Source organism: Macaca nemestrina, chromosome 5 (assembly GCF_043159975.1).
Source record: "Macaca nemestrina isolate mMacNem1 chromosome 5, mMacNem.hap1, whole genome shotgun sequence".
Classification (NCBI taxonomy): domain Eukaryota; kingdom Metazoa; phylum Chordata; class Mammalia; order Primates; family Cercopithecidae; genus Macaca; species Macaca nemestrina.
In genome coordinates, this window is record NC_092129.1 from 140017443 (window position 1) to 140043502 (window position 26060).

Here is a 26060-nt window from a genome sequence, read left to right on the forward strand (position 1 = left end):
CTGATTCTTTCTTGTTGTGTGACTTACTAAGCAAGTCACTCTCTATGCCTCTGTCTTCCCATCTGTGAAGCAAGCTTAACAATAATACCTACTTCACAGGACAATGTGATGATTGGATAAGTTAACGATGTAGAAATCATAGAATAATGTCTGGCACAAAGTATTCACAGATATTAACCACAAATAACAATTTAAAAGATAATTTTAGGGTTTTATTTTAGGGGAAACGCTTTACCTGCAAGTAAGCGAGAAACTGGGAGATGAATGCTAACTTTTTCTTGGGAAACACAGTATCTGATAGTTTCCACTGAATGTCCACAAATGCTTAGTGTGATAGGTTGTTCACCATCAGTATAACCACCATGACACTGCATCAGTACGGCGAGACATTTCTTGTAAGCTTCAATTAACACTTTTTCCTAAAAAAGAGGGTTTTTCTGTAAGTTACTCAAAAGGCTGAGTTTCTACAACATTGAATAAGCACCTCAAATTCAATGAGTAAGTACCTCAAATAACAATACGGGCAAAACCAAACTCAATTCTCCCTCCCAAACTTGGTCCCTCTTCCAATGTCCGCCATCTCAGTGAATGATACATTTACCCATATAGTACAGAAATCTAGAAGTTATTCCAGTACCCTTCTTTCCCCTATTCCCCATTGTCCAATCTATTACCAAGCTGGTAACTTCATCTTCTAAGTTTCTCTCAAAACTTGCTACTTTTTTGTATCTCTAGTAACTCTAAGGCACTGCCAAGCATCTCTCCATTAAATTCCTGCTTTGACTCTTGCCCCCTCCGTCCATTCTCCATACAGAGCAATTTTTAAAAAACATGTAAATTGAATCATGTCACTGTATAGGGAATGTTATGATAAAGGAGGCAAGAGTTGAAGCAGGGAATTTAATAGAGAGATGGTAATCTCTAAAGGCTTCCCACTTCAATTCAAATAAAATGCAGGCTGAGTGTGGTGGCTCACGCCTGTAATTCCAAGACTTCGGGAGGCCGAGGCAAGCAGATCGCTTGAGCCCAGGAATTCAAGACCAGCCTGGGCAACATGGCGAAACCATGTCTCTACAAAAAATAGAAAAATTAGCCAGGTGTGGTGGTGAGAGCCTGTTGTCCCAGTTACTCGGGAAGCTGAGGTGGGAGGCTCACCTAAGCCCAGGGAGGTCGAGGCTGCAGTGAGCCAGGATTGCACCACTGCACTCTAGCCTGGGCAACAGAGTGAGCCGTGTCTCAAAAAAAAAAAAAAAAAAAAAAAAAAAAAAAAAAAAAAAAAAAAAAAAGAATTATATTCAAAACTTCTTTACATGGCCAAGGCCCTGAAAAATCACTCCTGTGCCCAAATCTCTGTTCTCTACTTCTACGCTCCAACCACAGACCTTTCAATAGCTCCTAGGACTACCCTCGTCCCTGTCATCACAGACTATAATGCAGCTGTCTTCTCAATCACGAATATCATTTACTCTTTGTTCCATTAACTTTTACACATTGTTCAGACCTTACAGAAACCTTCCCTAACCTCATAACGTATACAGGCTGTCGTCTAGACTTTATCGCCAAGGAAGGCCAAAATAATTTTAAGACACAGGACAAATGTACCAATAATAAAATTTTATTATTGAATAAATTTACAAACTACCATTTTTATATTCTCAAAGTCTAGAAGGGATTGTGAAAAAAAAAAAACAAAAAACAAAGATAGTTACATTAGGAAGAGACAATTTGGATTATTTCCTTCTCTATTTTTCAAGTTTTTCCTAAGGTTGTAGAATTTTAAAATTTTACTGAGTTTATAGGTGAAGAAGGAAAATACGCTGTTTAATGAACTAAGTATCACCACTATTTTCTCCAGGTCTCCCCAAAATTTACTTAGGATTCTGCTTATTCCTCCCTCTTCCACTTTCCTCCTATCTCCCGCACCTAGAAGAAACTCACATCTGAAGCACACCAGTCCTGCATCATTGAAATGACATGTGTTAATTTCATTTGTAGTGTGAAGGCTGCTTCCCACTCTGGTTCCATTTCAATATGTTGTCCTACTTGACGTGTAATTGGATCCATTCCCTTAAAGGAAGTGAAAAAACTATATATGAATGAAAATTATAGTTGTTCTTTCATATGGAAACCTAAGAAGTAATGTAGAAGAAATATATATTGATTATAAAAACACAGAAGATATAAGTTTTAACAGGAAACTTCAAGTACTATTAAAAGTAATAGCTTTTAAAATTATGTGTTTATATAACATTCTCTAAAATATAAATTTAAAAATCCCAATAAATGCATTATTTCAGAGGTATCTTCCAAGATCTGTTTTAGGCAATAAAATACTTCAATATTTCACTGCAATAATCCTTCCTTTTTAGCTCTATTGTCTACAGAAAAAATTGTTAAAAGAAATGTGACAAGCTTTTAAAATGTTATTGAATTTATTATAACTGTATTTTTAATATATTAAAGTTTAAATATTATGTCCTAATATGCAATTAAAAGTTTTCATAGAGCCTGAAAGAAGGCAAAACAATAAATACCTTTTAATTAAAATTACTGTTCAGAAACTAGCCTAACTATTCTAGTATGTCAGAACTTATTAAATAATAGAGAATACAGAATACTTCAAGTATCAAAAATGACCAAAGTAGCTACTGTTTTTATAGATACATGAAAAACATAGTAGTATTATAATAAATTAAACACCCATGAACTACCATCCAACCTAGGAACTAGAATGGTAAGTCAGGCCAGACATGGTGGCCCAGGCCTGTAATCCCAGCACTTTGGGAGGCCGAGGCGGGTGGATCACTTGAGGTCAGGAATTCAAGACCAGCCTGGCCAACATGGCGAAACCCTGTCTCTACTAACAATACAAAATTAGCCGGGTGTGGTGGCATGCACCTGTAATCCCAGCTACTCAGGAGGCTGAGGCAGAAGAATCACGAGGCAGATGTTGCAGTGAGCCAAGATCCCACCACTGCACTCCCGCCTGGGCGATAGAGCAAGACTACACCTCCAAAATAAATTAAAAAATAAATAAAAATAAATTCAAATAAATAAAAGTAAAAATGATAAGTCAACTTTGGTCATTCCTTTTCTTAAGAAAGCCATGTGGCTACTAAAGAAATCATAATAGTACTTGCTCAGATTTTTAGAGACGTCACCTATCTTCTTACAGTTATAACTGGTTAAATATACCTGTTCGTTTCTACTTCTAGATTCTGTTTTGTATATAGGGATGTTTCCTAAAAAGAGAATTAAACAGGGGAAAAAGGTCTACACTGTATTATATAAATATCACATGAAGGAGAGAAAAAGAAACATGGAAACATTAAAAAGCAAAACCAAAAATGACTACAGTTTCTCAAATAACCTGACTATACTTCCAAGAAAGCATATTAAAAAAATAAACTTGTAACCTCTAAAGAAAGAACATTAGTGGAAACTAAAGAAATACAAAAGTAGCTGGCGCAGTGGCTCATGCCTGTAATCCCAGCACATTGGGAGGCTGAGGCAGGCGGACCATTTGAGGTCAGGAGTTTGAGATCAGCCTGGACAACAGGGTGAAACCTCGTCTCTACTAAAAATACAAAAAATAGCTGGGCATGGTGGCAGGTGCCTGTAATCCCAGCTACTCAGAAAGCTGAGGTCAGAGAATCACTTGAACCCAGGAGGCGGAGGTTGCAGTGAGTCAAGATTGTGCCATTGTACTCCAGCCTGGGCAACAGAGAAACTCTGTATCAAAAAACAAAACAAAACAAAAAAACTCCCAAAATTGGCCAGGTGCGGTGGCTCATGCCTGTAATCCTAGCACTTTGAGAGGTTGAGGTGGGTGGATCCCTTGAGGTCAGGAGTTCGAGACCAGTCTGGACAACTTGATGAAACCCTGTCTCTATTAAAAATACAAAAAATTGGCCGGGCGCGGTGGCTCATGCCTGTAATCCCAGCACTTTGGGAGGCCAAGGCGGGTGGATCACGAGGTCAGGAGATCGAGACCATCCTGGCTAACACGGTGAAACTCTGTCTCTACTAAAAATTAAAAAAAAAAAATTAGCCGGGCATGGTGGCGGGCGTCTGTGGTCCCAGCTACTCGGGAGGCTGAGGCAGGAGAATGGCGTGAACCGGGGAGGCGGAGTTTGCAGTAAGCCGAGATTGAGCAACTGCACTCCAGCCTGGGTGACAGAGCGAGACTCCGTCAAAAAAAAAAAAAAAAAAAAAAAAAGGAGTCTCAAAACAAACAAACAAACAAAAAAACAAATAAATTAGCTGGTGTGGTGGTGTATACCTGTAATCTCAGCTAATTCAAGAGGCTGAGGCAGGATATTCACTTCAACTCTGGAGGTGGAGATTGCAGTGAGCTGAGGTTGTGCCACTGCACTCCAGTCTGGGTGACAGAGTGAGACTCCATCTCATAAACAAAACAAAACAGAACAACCAACACAGAAAAAACCCAAGAGCAGTAGATGCCAGAATCTTTGCTGGGATCTCCTTTGCTCTATACCTTTCTAAGAATCCCCAATTAAAGAGGAGCTTCCTGGTCCAAACTGCAGCCATCCAAATTGATCTTTTGGAAATGTGCAAAAAATGAAAAGATGCGCAGACAGAAAGCTGTTCATTTCAATGAACAACAACAACAACAAAAACAATGAAGCCGGGCCTGGGCCTGGGCCTGTGCCTGCACCTCTAGTCCCAAGCAACTCAGGAGGCCGAGGCAGGAGAACTGCCAGAGCCCAGGAGTTCAAAGGTATAGTACACTCTGGTTGTGTCTATGACTAGCCACTATACTCCACCCTGGGCAACACAGGGAGACCCCCATCTTTTAAAAAAGTAAAAATAAAAATAAAACAAAAAGAGAAAAAGAAAAAAAAAAAAAAAGGAAAAAGAAAAGTGTAATAGTTTTTACATACCTGCATACATTTGAGTAATTCCAAAAAGGCATCAAACCCTTCTAGGAACTTCTGCCTCAGCTCATCTGACCATTCAGTTGGTTTGCTAATTAACACATACCTGAACAAGATAAAAGTGACAGTGGCAATTAACATAAACATCGACTTTCTATAAATTGCAACTGGTTTAATAATTAAACGAAAACTTACTTGAGATCTAAAATAAGGCTCTGTACTCTCCTAAATTTGAAGGCTTGTAAAGCAGTGTATCGTTCAAACTGAAATCTGCCATGGGCATCTCGATGTCTCAAATGATCCATAAAAGTCCTAATGATAATGCTCATCAAGTTTTCTTCTGTGATGAGCATTCGAGCCTAAAAACAAAGTTTATCAGAGTGCATGGTAATCAAAAACTAGGTACTAAGAAAACTAAAAAAAGTCACCAACATTGTTTAGCTCCGTCAGTTTAAACCTTTTTTAACACAACTATATATCACAAATGCATTACTGTGTATTTCTAAATAACAATTACTTACTCCAATTGCCACGTGTATGAAGCAACAATTATACCAGATGCCAGAAAGATGTTAGAAGACAGTTCCAAGGCTCATTATTCAAAGATAATTCAGGGTGGGGGCTCTGAATCAGGCTGCAAATTGTCCTTAACTGAGACATTTAGACACCTATAATGGTATGGTATAATTATTCTAGGATCCAGAGGTTTATGCATAGATTCTCTAGAACTCAGTATGAAACAATATTTTCTCTTAATTTCCTTAGTTGAGATTTATTTTTTGTGTCTTTGTGTGTGTGTGTGTGTGTGTGTGTGTGTGTGTATTTTATTTTGAATAAGAAAATATATGTAAATGATACTAAATGCAACAGGGAAAAGTAAGTCAGTAAGTCTCCTAGCTCCTGAGGTCTTTTTTCTAAAGGCAAACCTGTTAATAGTAGCTCCTTGCATATTCTTGAAGAGATGGTATGGGTATATGTATTTTATGTATATATAATTGCAGAGCTTGTGTTTTTATATATGTATAAAATTATAGAGTATATACTATATAACACACACATAAATAAAATGCATAAATTACATAAAGTGTATATTAAGTATACACAAGTATATATAATTATATCTATCTCTTTCCCACAAAGGATAGCATATTATACTGTTTTGTACATTTTTTACCTACAAATTACATACATTGTTCATACAAATGTCCGTCATTCTTTTTAACCAGGTATACTTTTGTATCAGATTTAATTTAGCCAGGCTTTTACTGGTCAGACATTTGGGTTGTTTCTAGTTTTATGCTATTAAAAAAGATGTTGCACCAAATATCCACTGTGTATAGTTGTAGGAATATTTATAGAATAATTTCCTACAAGTGGAAGTAATCGGTTAAGGAGTATGCACATAATAAATTTTAATGATATCACCATTGTTCCCACAAAAAGGCTTAACAATTTCTATTTCTACCTACAATGTGGGCCATGCCCTTTCATAACCTCCATAACACAATATAACTTCAAACATTTTGCTCTTTGCCATTTTGATGGTGTTAATCTGCCCTAGTAGAGTCAGAAAGTCTAATGCTACTTTGAATACTTAATTTTTTACTCTGATACAAAAGATCATGGATCCTCCCCCTGACATTTTCCAGCCTCAATAGCTAATCTCCCCTAGGATTCTAGAGTGTTACTGATACTGGGTGACAACTTAAACAGGTCTCACATAAGTCAAGATCAGGTAATTAGCAACAGAAAAAGTTTCACCAAAAAGTAGAATAAGGCCAGGTGCGGTAGCTAACGTCTGTAACATCAGCACTTTGGGAGGCTGAGTCAGGCAGATTATTTGAGCCCAGGAGTTCGAGACCAGCCTGGGCAACACAGTGAAACTCTGTCTCCATAAAAAATAAAACAATTAGCTGGGTGTGGTGGCATGTACCTGTATTCCCAGCTACCCAGGAGGCTGAGGTGGGAAAATCACCGGCGCCTGGGAGGTCAAGGCTGCAGTGAGCCATGATCACGCCACTTCAGCCTGCATGACAGAGTGAGACCCTGTCTCAAAAACAAAAAACAAAAAAATCCCAAATAAGTAGGAACAAAAATGCAGAAGACAGAAGTCTAAGAATATACTAAAACTGTATTCTAATATAGATGTTAAATTCTAAAGTTAGCAGATAAGTAGAAAATCTATACAGTTAAATATACCTTTGAAAACTTCAGGACTTAAAGCAGGCAGTAAAAGGAAGTTTGGTGGAGAGACAACTTAATATTGTTAGAATGTAAACCCCCACCAATCAAGGCACTCGTTAGCATTTTTAGTTTCAGGTGAATGTTAACAGAGATGGTTCACATATTGCACTTTCGGATTGGATTTTAATTCTTTATGGGGTGTCGGAAAAAAAAAAAAGGCTGGGTGCAGTGCTTTATGCCTGTTATCCCAGCAAGCGAGGCCGAGGTGGGTGGATCACCTAAGGTCAGGAGTTCGAGACCAGCTTGGCCAACATGGTGAAACCCTGTCTCTACTAAAAAACACAAAGATTAGCTGGGCATGGTGGTGGGCTCCTGCAATCCCAGCTACTCGGGAGGTTGAGGCAGAACTGCTTGAACCCAGGAGGCAGAGATTGCAGTGAGCCAAGATCATGCCATTGTACTCCAGCCTGGGCGACAGAGCAAGACTCTCTCAGTTAAAATAATAATAATAATAAAATAATAATAGGGTGGTTCATTACTACGACGACGACGATGACGACGACTACTACTACTAGTACTACTACTACTACTAGGGTGGTTCATTACTAATGTCCCATTAAAACAAGGAAGTAGCTGGCCACAGTGGCTCATGTCTATAGTTCCAGCTACTTGTGAGGCTGAGGTTGAGGACTGCTTGAGCTCAGGATTTCGAGGCCAGCCTGGGCAACAAGCAATGCCTTGACTCTTAAAAACAAACAAAAACCCAAAAAACCAAACCAAAACAAAAACCAGCGGAGTTATTCAGGCATTTCTACTTCTAAAAGATAACAAAAGAAGCACATTTTTCAAAGTTACAAAGAGAAAAGAAAAATAAAAGACCTTAGGTTCTCAGCTTTATCACCTTATGCTAAGAAATTTTTGCTAACCTTTCAAAGTAATTTTCAACATTAAATACCAAACATTATTTGGTATTTATTCTTGGTATATATTTCTTGTACTTAACACCCTAAAACATTATTATTATTATTTTTTGAGACACAGTTTTGCTTTGTCACCTAGGCTGGAGTGCAGTGGCATAATTTTGGCTCACTGCAACCTCCTCCTCCAGGGTTCAAGTGATCTCCCACCTCAGTCTCCTAAGTAGCTAGGATTACAGGTGTGTGCCACCACGCCTGGCTAATTTTTAATATATATTTAGTAGAGAGAGGGTTTCACCAAGTTGTCTAGGCTGGTCTTGAAGTCTTGACCTCAAGTGATCCGCCTGCCTTGGCCTCCGAAAGTGCTGGAATTACAGGTGTGTGCCACCACGCCTGGCCTTTCCTAATGTTTATGCCTACAATTCACTTTGCTTTAAAAAGCATTACCACTATCAGTCAGGCACAGTGGCTCATGCTTGTAATCTGAGCACTTTGGGAGGCTGAGGTGGGTGGATCACCTGAGGTCAGGAGTTCCAGACTAGCCTGACCAACGTCGCGAAATCCCCTCTCTACTAAAAATAAAAAAATTAGCCAGGTGTGGTGGTGGGCACCTATAATCCCAGCTACTCGGGAAGCTGAGGCTGGAGAATTGCTTGAATCCAGGAGGCGGAGGTTGCAGTGAGCCGAGATCGTGCCACTGCACTCCAGCCTGGGTGACAAGAGTGAAATTCTATCTCAAAACAAAAACAAAAACAAAAACAAAATTACGACTTACTTATAGCTTTTATTCATTTTATATGATTCATATTCAATTTTGTATTGCAAGGCTCATGACCCATTTAACAACATATTCAAAATGGGCTAAATTCTCCCATAAGACTCTGAAAAACACAACTGAATAATAATCATCATCTATGCCTATACTTTTAAACTAAACATGCCATAGCATACAGGGATAATGCGGATTGAACAAATATTTAATAAATGAGAATAACTATGATACTCTTATCACTTGAATTATAAGCACTGTTTTCTTTTCTTTTTTTTTTTGAGTCGGAGTCTCACTCTTGTCACTCAGACTAGAGTGCAGTGGCATGATCTTGGCTCACTGCAACCTCCACCTCATGGGTTCAAGCAATTCTCCTGTCTCAGCCACCCACGTAGCTAGGATTACCAGCATCTGCCACCATGCCCAGCTCATTTTTTGTATTTTTAGAAGAGACGAGGTTTCACCATGTTGGCCAGGTTGGTCTCAAACTCCTGACCTCAAGCGATCCTCCCACTTTTGCCTCCCAAAGTCCTGGGATTACAGGCATGAGCCACTGTGCCCAGCCAGTACTAAGTCTTGACCAAACTATAAATGAAGACTGTGTTAATTGTAAGGTAATTGTGATTCAAAAGATACCGCTGCTATAAAACATTCCACTAATATCTAGGGCAAATTATTTTTAACCAGGAGTGTGCATAATAATTATTAAGAGTTTTTTTTTTTTTTTTAAAGAACTATAAGAGTACTCTTCTGCTTTCAGTCATGATGCAGTAGCTTGAGGCTGACCAACATTTCCACCAAGAACAACTAGAAAAGCTTAATAAAAGTAAAAAAAAAGTTTGAGATCACTAGAGAGCTGCTGAGACAAGGACTCCAGGAGAGAAAATCAGGGAGAAAGGGAACTGTACAAGGAGGCGAGCCAGCATTCTGCAGCTGCTTTTCTCTCAGCATTTGTCTATTCTGGGAGTGGGGTAAGAGGGGATTAAAGATCCCAAGAAAAAACCAAAACTACCTTTGCAAAAACTGTAACAGTGAGAAAATTATGACAATTAAAGAGATCTGACCTAACTGACTTCATCTTGCCTTTAATCTCCAGAACTGCCCTTACTCATTCCGGGGTGCAGCTCAAACTAACTTTGGGAGGAATGTGGTTTACAGTTTAACTTTAAAACAAAGACTTTAAAACAAAGGCTGGGTGTGGTGACTCATGCCTGTAATGCTAGTACTTTGGGAGGATGGGGTGGGAGGATCATTTGAGCCCAGGAGTTCAAGACCAGCCCAGGCAACATAGCAAGACATTGTCTCTACTAAAAATAAAAGATAAAAAACTTAGCCAGGTGTGGTGGCGCACACTTGTAGTCCCAGATACTCAGGAGGCTGAGGCAGGAGGTTGGCTCACACTTGGGCGGTCGAGGCTGCAGTGGGCCACGATTGCACCACCGCACTCTAGTCTGGGCAACAGAGTGAGACCCTGACTCAAAAAACAAAACAAACCAAAAAAAAAAAAAAAACAAAGATGGTAATGGCCTCTCCCTGAAACAAACTCCCTCTTTGCTTGGGAACCAGACTGTGTTTATAAAACCAACAAATTAGCCACTAGATTAGAAAGTATGGCTCAGAAGTCATGCAGCCAGAGGCCACAAAATCACTAACCTCCCCCACTTGCTCCTACAGACAACATAACTATTGTAAAACCTAAGATTGGTGTTTGAGGTATTTTTCAGGCCCTGCATTCTGAAGGACCTGCTGGAGACACCCAGACTGGTAAACTGGCTTATCTGGTCTTACGGCCCCCACCTAGGAACTGACTCAGCACAAGTGGACAGTTTCAACTCCCTGTGATTCCACCCTGGACCCAATCAATCAGCATCCCGGATTTCCTAGCCCCGCTGCCCAACAAACCATCTTTAAAAAAAAACCTAGGCTCTAAATTGTTGGAGTGGCTGATTTGAGTAATAATAAAGCTTTAGTCTCCCACTTAGCCAGCTCTCTGTATACTAAACTTTCTCTCATCTTGATGAGGGATGCAATTCCCTCATCTTGATAAATCGGCTCTCTCTGGGCAGCGAGCAAGATAACCCATTGTGTGGTTACAAAATCTGTACAGAACTGTTATTCTTAGGGAGAAAAACTTGCTAAGTCTATAGCCATCCCAGGGTGTTAGAGAGGCCAGAATCCCAGTAAGAAAAAGAGCATGGGGAACTGAGTTCAACGTTCTTCTAGTTTTTCCCTAAAGACATTTACAAAATTCTGAAGTTACATAAGGAAGCAAGATTAGTGTTCAAGTTCCTATAGAGTGAAAGAACTCGAATTCTAGGGAAGAACTCCAGGCTCTCAATTGAGAACCCTTAGGGAGTTATGTGTCAGGGGTGGGGATGAAGTACAGGTAAGACTGAGTCTTGTCAAAACAACCTGGAGACATTTAAATCCTTGACTGGACTAAAGTGATCCACCTCACTCTATCTGCTGAAGAGAACTCGAATATTGTGGGCAGCAAGCCACCCAGGTGCTGAGGCAAGAGACTGAGGGCATGAGCTGTTCCAGTATAATAAAATATATAAAATAAGAATAGTTATACTAGATATAGATCATAGATACGATTATATACGAATATTGTTAATCATTAGTTTGTAGCAATTACTCTTTATTCCAGTATTGTAATAATCCTCGCTCTACAACTATAACCTAGGGAAAACCAGGCCATACAGAGGTAGGAGCTGAAGGGACATAGTGAGAAGTGACCAGAAGACAAGAGTGCGAGCCTTCTGTTATGCCCAGACAGGGCCACCAGAGGGTTCCTTGGTCTAGCGGTAACGCCAGCGTCTGGGAAGACGCCCGTTGCCAAGCAGACCATGGTCTAGCGGTAGTGTCAGTGTCAAGGAAAAACACCCGCTACTTAGCAGACCGGGAAAGGGAGTCTCCCTTTCCATGGGGGAGTTTAGAGAAGACTCTACTCCTCCACCTCTTGTGGAGTTATCGGGAGGCCTAACCGTCTCCCTGTGATGCTGTGCTTCAGTGGTCACACTCCTAGTCCGCCTTCGTGTTCCATGTTGTATACCTGGCTCTGCCTTTTAGATAACAGTAGCAAAATTAGTGAAAGTACTAGAAGTCTCTGATGTGCAGAAATAATGGTGTAAGCTGTCTCTCTCTCTCCCTCTCTCTCTGCCTCAGCTGCCAAACAGGGAAGGGCCCCTGTCCAGTGGACACGTGACCCACATGACCTTACCTATCACTGGAGATGACTCACACTCCTTACCCTGCCCCTTTTGCCTTGCATCCAAAAAATAACAGCGCAGCCAGGCATTCGGGGTCACAACCGGTCTCTGCGTCTTGGTGGTAGTGGTCCCCCGGGCCCAGCTGTCTTTTCTTTTATCTCTTTGTCTTGTGTCTTTATTTCTACAATCTCTCGTCTCCGCACACAGAGACGACCCACCAACCTGTGGGGCTGATCCCTACAGAATATGCCACCCATAGGATTATTTTGAGCAAAGGCAACTGATGATAGGAGACACAAGAAAAGCTGTAAAAACAGAGCATACATTTCCCTTCTGTAAAGTGTCCTCTCACTTTCCAGGAAGGCAAGGGGCATCCTTTATTACCTAAGTTCATCTGAACTTGCAAAACAAACCTTTCTAAACGACCCTCATTTGCCACATAACAAGATGGTGAGATGCAGTTAAAATTATGCTTACATGGAAACTTAAGCTTTAAATCATCCGAAAAGAAGAAAGGTTCAAAGTAAATGATCTAATAATCTATAAAGAAATTACATTGGTGGTCACGAAAGGAAAGAAACTACATAAGAATGGCAAAATAAATCTAAAGAAAATATGAAAAGGGAAAGAATATAATAAAACAAAGCAAATGTATAAAAGGGGAAAAATAAATCAATGCAACTAAAGGTTGCTTCTTTGAAAAAACTAATAAGCATATACATCTCTAGGCCGGGCATGGTGGCTTACGCCTGTAATCCAGCACTTTGGGAGGCTGAGGTAGGCAGATCACATGAGGCCAGGAGTTCGACACCAGCCTGGTCAAGATGGCAAAACTCCATCTCTACTAAAAATACAAAAATTAGCCCAAGGTGGTGGTGCATGCCTGTAGTCCCAGCTACTTGGGAGGCTGAGGCACCAGAACGGCTTGAACCTGGGAGGTAGAGATTGCAGTGAGCTGAAATCATGCCACTGCACTCCAGCTTGGGTGACAAAGTGAGACCCTGTCTCAAAAAAAACAGTATACATCTCTAGAAAGACTGGTAAGAAAAACAGAAAAATTTAAATTTAAAAAAGGATTACAAAAAATATTACAAGACCTATAGATCTGAAATGTATTAAATGGAAAATAAGATAAATATTAGGTGTCATTTAAATCAATATAAATGGAAATTTAAATGAAATTAGCAAATTCCCAAGAAAAAAACGTATGTTATTAGAAGACAAACAAGAAATAGAAAATCTGAATAGTCCTATTAAAATTTTTAACTGGCTATAAAATCATTTCCAGAAAGATATCTTGAGGCCTAAATGGTTACACTGGAGAATTCTTCTAAATATTTAAGTGGGTAAAGTGCCTTTGCAAAATTATGACAGTAAGAGAAATCTGATATAGTTGACTCCATCATGCTTCTAACCTTCAAGCTGTCCTTGGTCATTCTGGGGTGTAGGCCAAACTGACTTTGGGAGAAATTTAATTTGTAGTTTAACCTTAAAGCAAGGAAGATAATAGCCCTTTCCAAAAGGAAACTGCCTTTATAAAACTAATGAAAGTCCACAAGGTTAAGATGATGAAAGGGGCCTGAATTATGCTAAAATGTAAGTTAAATGATAACCAGCAATCACAAGATTTATAACTTCCACAATTACTCCTATAGATAACAACACTATTGTAGAATCTAAGAGTGACCTTTTGGAGATGCCTTTTCAGACTTTTGCATTACTTGTGATCCATGATTCAACCAGTCCTTTGACCCTCAGCCACAAGTGGACTCAGCACACACCCTAATGATGCCCTCCTCAACCAATCAGCATCACCTACTCCCTAGTTTTCTGCTCACCAAATTATACTTGAAAACCCCTAACCTCCAAGCCTTCAGGGGGAGATTTTGAGTAAAAACTCTGTCTCCCAAGTGGTGTGGCCAGCCTCGTGTCAATTAAACTCTCTCTGTATAGCAATGCTGTGGTCTCAGTGAATTGATTTTATCTGTACAGTGGGCAGGAAGAATCTGTTGGGCAATTACAAAAGCAATAAGGAATAAGCGGTTCACACCTGTAATCCCAACACTTTGGGAGGCCAAGGTGGAAGGATCACTTGAGGTCAGGAGTTCAAGACTAGCCTGGGCAACAAAGCAACACCCACCCCCAACTCAACAAACACTAAAAAAAAAATTAGCCAGGTGTGGTAGTGCATGCCTGTAGTCCCAGCTACTTGGGAGGCTGAGGCGGATCACTTGCACACCGGAGGTCGAGGCTGCAGTGAGCTGAGATTGCACCACTGCACTCCAGCCTGTGTGCTAGAGCGAGACTTGGTCTCAAAAAACAAAACAAAACAACAACAACAACAACAACAAAAGCAATACCTATCTTACATAAAATTTTCCAGAAAACAGAATATATTTGCCAATTTAATTAATGAGTCCTCTTTAATCTTACTACCAAAACCCCAAAAGGCTGTAACAAGGAAAGAAAATTATCACTTAATCTCTCTCACAAATAAGGGTGCACAAATAGAATCAAGCAATATAGAAAAAGGATAACAAACCACAACCAAGTTTGGTTTATTTCCTTAACACAAAAGTAACAAAACATTTGAAAAAAATTAGATAATCTTATTAACAGACAAAAGAGAAAAAAAACCACTTGATCATATCATCCAATGCCGCTCCTGAATTCATGAAAATTAAACACATATTCGTGATTTAACACAGACAAAAACCGGCCGGGTGCAGTGGCTCACGCCTGTAATCCCAGCACTTTGGGAGGCCAAGGTGAGTGGATCACGAGGTCAGGAGTCTGACCTGACCACGAGGTCACCAGCCTGACCAACATGGTGAAACCCCGTCTCTAATAAAAATATAAAAATTAGCTAGGCGTGGTGGTGCGCACCTGTAATCCCAGCTACTCAGGAGGCTGAGGCAGGAGAATCGCTTGAACCCGGAAGGCGGAGGTTGTAGAGAGCTGAGATCACACCACCGCACTCCAGCCTGTGCGACAGAGGGAGGCTCCGTCTCAAAAAAAACCAAAAACCAAAAACCAAACAAAAACCAAGCTGGGCTCAGGGGCACATGCCTGTAGTCCCAGGTACTTGGGAGACTGAGGCGGGAGGATTGCTTGAGACCAGGAATTTGAGGGCAGTCTGGGCAATATGACAAGGCTCCCTCTTTTAAACAACACTACCACCTTAGAGCAAACTAGGAATAGAGAAAATTTCTCTAATCTGATAAAAGAGTATCTACAAACAATCAAACAAAAACCAAGCAAACAAAACTCCAAAGCAAAACATCATACTTTATGGTAAAATAGTAAGTTTTCCCCGAGATCAGATACGAGACAAAGATTTCTGCTTTTATCTACCACTTGTATTTAACACTATAGTTGAGGTCCCAGCCAGTATAATAAAGAAAATGAAGTAAAATATATAAATATTGGAAATAAGAACTAAAATTGCCATTATTCATGGATGACAGGTGATATGATTATGTACACAGAAAAATCCAAAAGAATATACAAACTGGCTAGGCACAGTGGCTCATGCCTGTAATCCTAGCACTTTGGGAGGCTGAGGCGGGTGGATCACCTGAGGTCAGGAGTTCGAGACCAGCCTGACCAACATGTCAAAACCCCGTCTCTACTAAAAATACAAAATTAGCCAGGTGTGGTGGCGCATGCCCTGTAATCCCAGTTACTCAGGAGGCTGAGGCAGGAGAATCGCTTGAACCTGGGAGGTGGAGGTTGCAGTGAGCTGAGATCGTACCATTGCACTCTAGCCTGGGCAACAACGACAAAACTCCATTTCAAAACGACAACAACAACAAAAAAGAATGGCCAAGACACTCTGAGGAATAAAGCTGGAAGATTTAACTATCAGATACTGAGACTCACAAAACTACTATAATTCAGGCAGTGTAGCAGGGGCACAAAGATAGACAAGACAGACAGACAGACACATATAAAGGTCTTGATTTATGACAAAGGTGCTCCTGAAATGCAACAGGTGAAAAAATATCTTCAATAAACACTTCTAGGTTAACTGAATAACTATGTAGGGGGAAAAAAATCAAGACCTTACTTCATACAATACACAAAAATGAATTATAGATGGATTGGGAATTTAAATGGGAAAGGCAAGCCTTTAGAAAACATGGGAGAATATCTTTGTGACCCTGGGATACACAAAGATTGTTTAAACATATACAAAAAGTATGGCCAGGTGTGGTGGATCACCTGAGGTCAGGAGTTTGAGACCAGTCTGGCCAACATAGTGAAACCCCATCTCTACTAAAAATACACACAAAAAAATTAGCCGGCTATGGTCACACATGACTGTAGTCCCAGCTACTCAGGAGGTCAAGGCAGGAGAATCGCTTGAACCCAGGAGGTGGAGGCTGCAGTGAGCGGAGATCGCACCACTGCACCACAGCCTGGGTGACAGAGCGAGACTCTGTCTCAAAAAAAAAAAAAAAAAAAAAGACAAAATTAGTACATGTTATAATTATGAATTCTGGCTCATTAAGAGACACCTGGCTGGGCGCAGTGGCTCATGCCTGTAATCCTAGCACTTTGAGAGGCTGAGGCAGGTGGATCACTTGAGGCTAGGAGTTCGAGACTAGCCTGGCCAACATAGTGAAATCCCGTCTCTACAATAATTACAAAAACTTAGCTGGGTACGCATGTAGTCTCAGCTATTCGGGAGGCTGAGGTTGCACCGAGCTGAAATCATGCCACTGCACTCCAGCCTGGGGGACAGAGTGAGATTCTGTCTTAAAAAAATTATAATAAATAAATTAAATAAATAAATAAAAGGAGACACTTAATATTCAGGAAGTAAACAAGACAAGACACAGAGTGGAAACAGTATATGTAGTATATATACCCAACAAAGAGTATGGATGCAGAATCTATGAAAAACTCTGACAAATCAGTAAGAAAAAGGCAGACAACTCAATAGATAATCAAAGGACAACTTTAACAAAGATTCACAAAGGAGTATATCCAAATGCCAATAAACATATAAAAAGGAATTCAGCTTCATCATCATCAGAAGAATGCAAATTAAAATCATGAGAAATCACTATGTCCCACTAGAATAGATAAAATCTTAAAAGACTGGTAAAACCAAGTGTTGGTGAGGATGTGGAGCAACTATCACTTTCATATGTTATTAACAGAAGTATAAATTGGTTCAACCATTATGGAAAAGAGTTTGGTAGAACCTATTTAATCTGAATACATATATATCCAGATAGGCCAGATAGATATAAGATGGACATATAAAAATCAGTAGTTTTCCTACATACTACCATAGCGTGTTTAAAAATATAAAAAGTTTACTATAGCATCAAAAATACAAAACATATAACCTTAATTTAAAAATGTTAAGACTAGCTGGGTGTGGTGGCATGCATCTGTGGTCTCAGCTACTTGGAAGGCTGAGGCAGGAGAACTGCCTGAGCCCAGGTGGTCAAGGCTGCAGTGAGCTGTGATCGTGCCACCTCACTCCAGCTGAGTGGCAGATCAAGAACTTTTTTTTTTTTTTTGAGATGGAATCTTGCTCTGTCGCCCAGGCTGGAGTGCAGTGGCCGGATCTCAGCTCACTGCAAGCTCTGCCTCCTGGGTTCATGCCATTCTCCTGCCTCAGCCTCCGGAGTAGCTGGGACTACAGGCGTCCGCCACCTTGCCCGGCTAGTTTTTTGTATTTTTTAGTAGAGACGGGGTTTCACCGTTTTAGCCAGGATGGTCTCGATCTCCTGACCTCGTGATCCACCCGTCTCGGCCTCCCAAAGTGCTGGGATTACAGGCTTGAGCCACCGCGCCCGGCCTTATTTCATCTTTTTGAAAAAGGCCTAAGAATAAGCGAAAACATTTTGGAAAATAATAAAGGAGATTTAAGCTATCAAATGAAATGGGATTTAAGATGTCAAAATGGAATATTAAGCTACAAATAATTATTACAACTGTGGTACTGGCATGGAAATGGACAAAAAGATCAATGGAGGAGGGAAGCACAGATACGAAAACACATAGGATCATCTCAGAGGCTTCTGGAACTCAACCCTGACTAAACTAAAAGCATCACTTTCCCTCTTTACAAATGCTAATCATTCAGCAAGTGGCACAACATCTACTCAGCGGCAAGCCAGACGCTTTCGAATCATCCTTATATTCCTCCTTCAAATCCAACATCCAATTCGTCAGCAAGTCTAACAACCCTCAACCCACTTAGCCAGTTCTGTAGATTTCACCACCTAAAAATATCCCTCATGATTCATATTCATTTTCAGCATCCCAGTTCAAGTTACCATCAGTTTTTGCCTGGGTCATTGCGTTAGCATCTAATTAGGTTTCCCACACTCACTTTTATCCCCGTCCAAATTTATTCTCCAAATTACAGACAGCATGATCTTTTAAAATCACAAATGTAATTATGTAAATACCACTTAAAACTCTTTAATGCCTTCTCACGTTAAGACAAAATGCAAAATCCTTAATTTGGCCTATCATAATAGCTCATTAACGGGTAAACAGACTCCAGACAGCTTCCACTGTATTAGAATATATCCTTTAACATATAAGTAATATGGGAAAAAATTCAGTTATTTTTAATATGCCTTATTAATAAAGTAACTATAAAATGCTCTTAAACCTAAACAGTTTCACTCCAGGTTCAAGAATCTTCAAGCGTCCTCGTTTTCCTCTATTTGCCATAGAGGTAATGCTCCCCTACTCCTCCTAGTTTTCTCAATTGCTCGTCCCTTTGCATGGACCTTCCCTCATGCCCTTGCATAAAGGCACCTTTCTTAGAGAAGCCCTGAACTGTGGGAAAAGGTCAGGTCTCTTGTTATTATCTCTCGAACCAACCAAATTTTCATTGTGATTCTGATTAACTATTTATATAACTCTTTCCCACTATGTAAGTTTGATGAGGGAAGGGTCACATTTGTTACTGTTTACTGTTACATTCTCAAAGTCTAGAACTGTGCCCAATAAATAGGTGTTTCTTAAATTTGCTGAACAAATTAAATATGAATTTTAATTATATATATAGAGCTAAAACATAATGATGCCTTCATGGGCAACTCGTGAAGCTCAGTAAAAGACCACCCAATCATCATGATTCAATTGCCTTAGCTACATCTCCCCTTTTGGGAGGGAGTTGAGAGGAGGACTTCTCAAATTGTGAGACGGTGTACGACATGCTGTCTAATTCTAATGTCAAGGATAATTTGTGAAATCAATCGGCTTAATGTGAACTAATCAGTTCAAAATATCAGGGAAGTACTATGAGAAATTACAGATTGTTTCCCTCTCCTTTACTCTGAAGAGAAAGTATAAATTAAGTCTAAATGACTTCCCCCGCCCCACCAGATTACTTTGATATTCAAGGTTATATTCTAGTATAAGAATAGTTGAAGGCGTTTGAAGTCTGATTACCCATTAATAAAATACTATTCTTTTCAGGAATATACAGACTTTAGTTCTCTATCATTTTAAGGCTTTACTTCTGTTAATGGAAAACAAGAAAGTTCTTCTAGTCTTTCAGTACTTACAAGTGAAGGAACCGTGAATATCTGAACCGAGAGGTCTGCGACTGAAAACTCTCTGTCGTGGTCATCTGTCACATAATCACTCTGCAAACGCTCATAGTTCTATTAAGAAGGCAAAAAAAGGCAAGGAGTGCCAGCTATCAGTTACAAAGAAAAGGCAAGCACTACTCACCAGAGTAGGTGCGGTGAAGAACTGGACAGACAGAGCAGTCACCGACACTGCTCGCTCGTGATCATCCTCCATAAAATCTCTCTGCAACTGCTGGTAATTCTAAACAACAAGGGGGAGATTCACCTCTAATCCACATTGACCAAATGTTTAAGGATTATAATGAAAAGTCAGTGCTGGAGGAAGTCAAGAAGATAATACTGCTATAAGAACAATAACTGGAATGATTTCTACCAATAGAATCCTGTATAGATATTGATTCACTATGGAATCTGTGGAATCCTGTACAAATACTGATTCTTTCTTCTGGAGCACAATGGCAGTTTACCAGCCCAAGTAGGCAGTAACAGCTACTAAGCTCCCAGGTGTCATTGCACGCCGGTAGAGTTAAACCACAGCAGCATTACACTGTTTCTGATGAAGTCAGACTTTCATTACTTCTGCATCATATCAGAATCATCTGATGACTCTTCCAAAGCATACACGCTTGGGCCCCCATTCTTGGCTGATCTGTTTCAGTAGATTTGAGAATGGAACATAACACATGTATTTTGAAAGAGCTCTCCAAGTGATTCTCATATACTTCCCAATTCAGGTGAATGCAAAAAAATAAGCAGCTAGGTTACGCACATGCTGCTAAAAGGGAGAACTTAATTCAACTATATCAATAACCTAGAGTTTTGAAGAGACCTTGTTTCTTAAAAAAAAAAAAAAGCAAAATACATGTTTTCTTTAGCACAAAATAGCTGCAATCTATTTATAAAATCAAAGTTTTCTAAATATAATTTTCTAACAAAATATACAGGCCATTTAATTTGGATCATGCCCACCCCCCAAAAAAAAAATCTGTAATTTTTTTAAAGACTAAGACTGCAATGTTAATTTTAAAATGCACAAATATATTTATTAAATCATATCCATATATATGTCATTTAAACTGAGATTAGTTTCCTTATATGAATTTTAATAGAAAATATACCACAATTCACAATGGCATAGGTTTAAACTCTTCATTTATTATTTCATAAAAATTGCATAATAGATGGATACTCATGTTATCACAGGAGGTGATGAACAAGAGGTCTCACTGCTATAATTTTATTCTATTGATAGAGAATGAAAAGATTTATTAAGTTTCTTAGAATTTAATATCAACATATTGACATATTACTATTAGATGTTAATTTTTTGAAGCCTAGATATAATTATGGGCATAGTTATTCTATATATAACTTATTTTGAAAATTGAAAAGCCACTTACTTTTGCAAATCGAACAGCAAACAGTTTCTTGTATTTCAAATCCATAAGCAGACTGCTCATGAACAACTGATGATATACGCTCCTAGCACCTTGTAGAAAAAGATCATGGTATAAGATAAGGACACGCCAAACAATTAGATTTCTCAAGTTTTATGTGATCTACAGTGGGTTTTTTTTTTTTTTTTTTTTTTTTTAAACTTCTGAGACAGTATCTTGCTGCATTGCCCAGGCTGGTCTTAAACTCCTGGGCTCACGCGATCCTCCTGCCTCAGCCTCCCGAAGTGCCGGCATTAAAAGTGTGAACCGCCATGCCCAGCCAACACAGTTTTTTTTTTTTTTTTTTTTTTTTTTTTTTTTTTTTAAAGAGATAAGGTCTTGCTTTGTTGCTCAGGCTGAACTCAAACTCCTAGCTCAAGTGATCCTCTTGCCTCAGCCTCTTGTGTAGCTGGGACTACAGGCACATATCACTGAGAATGGCTTGTATTTTAAGCCTCAAAAACAAAAGTAAGCCATATATGGTGGTATGCACGTGTAGTCCCAGCTACGAGAGAGCCTGAGAAGGGAGAATTGCTTGAGCCCAAGAGTTTGAGGCTGCAGTGATCAATGATCATGCCACTGCACTCCAGCCTGGGCAACAGAGTGAGATCCTGTCCCTTCAAAAAAGGAGCAAATACCTGTTTTCCTTAGCACAAAATATTTGCAATCTGTTTATAAAACCAAATTTTCTAAACATAATTCTGTAACAAAATATAAAGTCCATTAAAGTTGGATTATGGACCCCTCCCCCACCAAATCTATATTTTTCAAAGACTAAGACTGCAATGCTAATTTTAAAAAGTAAAAATACATTTATTAAACATCTTCCCAAATGATAAAGTTTCACATTCCAATTAGTTATATAGGTTCCTCCACACCTTAAAAGTAGTTAAAAGATTCACCTTTCCATAATTTGGAATCACTAAGCATCAGTCTGTCCACTAGAGAAGAGTTTTCACCATCTGGCCCTTCCTGCAAACCAACTTGACATAAAATCCGGCGAAGGCCATCTTTAAATAGAAGGAAAAATAGTAATGAGATAGCAACTTCAAATATTAAAGTGACATTTTAGTAGATGTTCAAATGGATCTGTAGAGTTTTAAGTGTTTTATTAAAGGTCAAATTTATTCAGAAAAAGCAAACATGTTAACAGTTTTATTAATATTTTAACAAAAAGGAAATGAATTTCAAATCTCACATCACACACTACTACTCCTGAATGTCAAAACATATGCTTGTCATAAAGGCAATAATCTCTTGTGCTTTAATGAATTTAATTAAAGAGAAAAACATCCAAAAACCACTTAATATTGTTCTTCAAGCACTAATTAAATCAGATTACAGTAAAAGTGTTATACATTCCATAACTGAAATATAAAACATGCTACCATTTAAAAGGAGGAATGCATGACTTCTGCACTATAATATATACCAGTACATTTTATTAATGTTTCATAAAAAATGCTTCATTCATTAAACAAAAACTTATTGTGGACTTGCCATGTGAGAGACCCTGGAAAACACATTACTACAACCTTTTAAATGTAAACTTTAGAAATGTTCTTCAAATATTAATATAAGCATTAAAATAACCAAAACTTTAACTTGTTCCATACATACATATATATACACACACACATATATATACACATATATACACACATATGCCTGGGATTACAGGCATGCGCCACCACACCTGACTAAATTTTGTATTTTTAGTATAGACGGGGTTTCACACCATGTTGGACAGGCTGGTCTGAACTCTTGGGCTCAAGTGATCCACTTGCCTTGGCCTCTCAAAGTGCTGGGATTACAGACGTCAGCCACTGCGCCTGGTCCCATACTTTATAATTTAAATCACTGTTTTCATCTTTTTCAAGCATGCAAAATAATAAAAAATTTAAAAATGGAATAACTTTTAATTATAAAAGCTGTCAAACAGAAATCCTTTAAAAGGCTAAAGAGAAGACCTATGTAAGTATTAAATAGGAATATATAAATTATTGATAAATATCTCAAAGAAAATTTTCAGCAGGACATTACTTCCATTATACTCTTCATTAATACTGTAGCACAACACTTGGCATGCAGGTATCCAATGGAAAATACCAAAATAAAGAATATGGGGCTAAGAAAAATAATTGGAAAGATATTTGTTTATTTTCTTTTAAAAAAAATTTTAGATAGAGACGGGGTCTCCCTATATTACCCAGGCTGGTCTATGAACTCCTGGGCTCGAGGGATCCTCCCACCTCAGCCTCCCAGAGAGTTGTGACTAGAGGAGCGGGCCACCGTGCTGGCCTGGAAAGATAACTTATAAATTATCTTTTAAAGTAAACACGTTCTCTTAATCTTCCACACCTCCATATTTTCAACTCTCAGTTCTGTGTAGTAATGTTCTTTTTTAAAAAAGGATGAGTTTGAGTCCTTTGTAGGGACTTGGATGCAGCTGGAATCCATCATTCTTAGCAAACTATCACAAGAACAGAAAACCAAACACCGCATGTTCTCACTCATAGGTGGGAACTGAACAATGAGATCACTCGGACTCAGGAAGGGGACCATCACACACCGGGGCCTATCATGGGGAGGGGGGAGGGGGGAGGGATTGCATTGGGAGTTATACCTGATGTAAATGACGAGTTGATGGGTGCAGCACAGCAACATGGCACAAGTATACATATGTAACAAACCTGCACGTTATGCACATGTACCCTACAACTTAAAGTATAATAATAATAAATAAATTATAAAAAAAAAAAAGCCCTTCAAAACAAATGTATTCAAATTTTTCTTTACAGTAAACATCTGAATGTCACTTATCCACAGTCTTGCCTGAAGAACAGCATAACAGCTTATATTGATCTCTGTTTTACGCTTTACTGTTACACACCAGGCTTGTATTTTTGGCTGCGGATATAAGGATTCTTAATTCTTACCATTACATAAAGAAAAATGATTGAATTTCTAGACCCTGGAAGTTTTTTTTTTTTTTTTTTGAGACAGAGTTTCACTCTTTTTCCCAGGATGGAGTGAAGCGGCGTGATGTTGGCTCACTGCAACCTCTGCTTCCCGGGTTCAAGTGATTCTCCTGCCTCAGCCTCTTGAGTAGCTGGGATTACAGGTGCCTGCCACCATGCCCAGCTAATTTTTGTATTTTTAGTAGAGTTTTGCCATGTTGGCCAGGCTGGTCTTGAACTCCTGACCTCAGGTTATCCACCCGCCCTGGCCTCCCAAAGTGCTAGGATTACAGGCATGAGCCATGGCACCCAGTGGAAATTTTTTTTTAAAACACAAATTGGTAACTTCCAATTTGCAAACTTTCAGAGTTGCAAGTTATTGGTAACCAAAAGTTGTAGGAATCAAAACAAAGAAATCAACATTAGTGTTTTATCATTTAAACAGCTAATCACTTAGGTTATTTACAGCAGCATTTTTCCAGCTTACTCAGTAGAAGAGTTCTGCAAAATGCTCCACTAAAAAAAGTTAAAAAAAAAAAAAAAAGTTTGTGAAATGTACATTGCATTGTATTAGCATATTAATGTCCTTTACAATTGTTTAAACCAATGTTTCCTGCGTTTATTTGAATAGAGAATCCTTTGTGTGCATATAAAAAATATCCAGTATGACAAAATTTGTTAAACTTAGGATTTTTTCTTGCATAAAGATATTTTGAAATGGTATTTTAAAATGTAAAATTAAAGCAGGAAATTATTCCAGTTGACATTTTTTCCAAAACAGTTTTGCAAGGGTATATTGAGCTCATTTTTAATAGACAATTGGCATGAACTTTTATGAACCTACCTGAATATCCAATAATACTTCCCAGCCAAGACAAAAGTTTCAAACCAAAATTCTGATGTGCGACGATAGACGAATGCATAACTTGAACTTTGAGTGGCTTTGTCTGTCTACTGGTATTTCTCTTAAAAAGAAATGGCAACATTTAAAAATTAACTTAAAAAGCTATTCTATTGGCAGAACAAAGTTATTATTTTTACTTAATATAACCACACCATCATCATCACAGAATTTTTCATGGATGTAAGAAAATCACCATTCTCCTTGCCTTATTTGATTCAGATCCTAATTTTCTAGAGGAAATCTTAGGATTCATACAAAAAAATATGAAGGTTCCGCTAGTTTATGAGTAATCTGAATCTTTTTTTTTTTTTTCCTTTTTTTGAGGCGGAGTCTCGCTCTGTCACCCAGGCTGGAGTGCAGTGGTGCAATCTTGGCTCACCGCAACCTCTGCCTCTTGGGTCCAAGTGATTCTCCTGCCCTCAGCCTCCCAAGCAGCTAGGACTACAGATGCGCGCCATGACACCTGGGTAACTGTTGTATTTTTAGTAGAGACAGGTTTCACTATGTTGGCCAGGCTGGTCTTGATCCCTGACCTCAAGTGATCCACTTGCCTCAGTCTCCTAAAGTGCTGGGATTACAGGTGTGAGCCACTGCACCTGGCCAGTAATCTGAATCTTTAGTCCTATATTTGAAAATCTGCTGTACCAATAATAAATGATTTAAATGTTTTAGCTTGCTTTATGGCTTTAATTTCTTAACGTAATTATGTACTTATTTAAATAATTTATTGCATAGATGTGATGCTATCAACTTTTTTTTTTTTGAGACGGAGTCTCACTCTGTCACCAGGCTGGAGTGCAGTGGTGCGATCTCTGCTCACTGCAACCTCTGCCTCCCAGTTTCAAGCTATTCTTCTGCCTCAGCTTCCTGAGTAGCTGGGACTACAGGTGCGCACCATCATGCCTGGCTAGTTTTTGTATTTTTAGTAGACACAGGGTTTCATCATGTTGGCCAGGAAGGTCTCGATCTCTTGACCTCATGATTTGCCTGCCTCAGCCTCCCAAAGTGCTGGGATTACAGGCATGAACCACTGTGCCCAGCCCAAGTTATGAACTTTTTTTTTTTTTTTTTAATCATAGCTGGGCACGGTAGCTCACATCTGTAATCCCAGCACTTTGGGAGGCTGAGGCAGGCAGATCACCTGAGGTCAGGAGTTTGAGACCAGCCTGACCAACATGGTGAAATCCCGTCTCTACAAAAAAT

The 26060-nt window shown here is 39.1% G+C and overlaps 1 protein-coding gene across 10 annotated transcripts in view; it reads right to left on the reverse strand.

Annotated features, from left to right (window-relative positions):
* The window catches only part of LOC105489603 (ubiquitin protein ligase E3 component n-recognin 2), a 127685-nt gene that overhangs the window by 53739 nt on the left and 47886 nt on the right, over positions 1-26060 (reverse strand). For 7 of the 10 annotated variants that reach the window (XR_011623719.1, XM_071097038.1, XM_011754517.3 and 4 more), the window contains 8 exons: positions 24798-24918; positions 21896-22003; positions 20958-21046; positions 19531-19629; positions 5094-5257; positions 4905-5004; positions 1939-2067; positions 236-419 (listed from right to left, as the gene is read on the reverse strand). Coding sequence is in view for 9 of the 10 variants with exons in the window: in XM_071097038.1 (XP_070953139.1) it covers positions 236-419; positions 1939-2067; positions 4905-5004; positions 5094-5257; positions 19531-19629; positions 20958-21046; positions 21896-22003; positions 24798-24918 (994 nt within the window). In the remaining variant the exon portion in view is untranslated. Of the gene's footprint in view, positions 1-235; positions 420-1938; positions 2068-2464; positions 3243-4904; positions 5005-5093; positions 5258-5419; positions 5567-19530; positions 19630-19699; positions 19799-20957; positions 21047-21895; positions 22004-24797; positions 24919-26060 lie in introns of those variants that run through there. The other 3 variants (XM_011754518.3, XM_071097040.1, XM_071097041.1) reach the window with 3 other exon arrangements.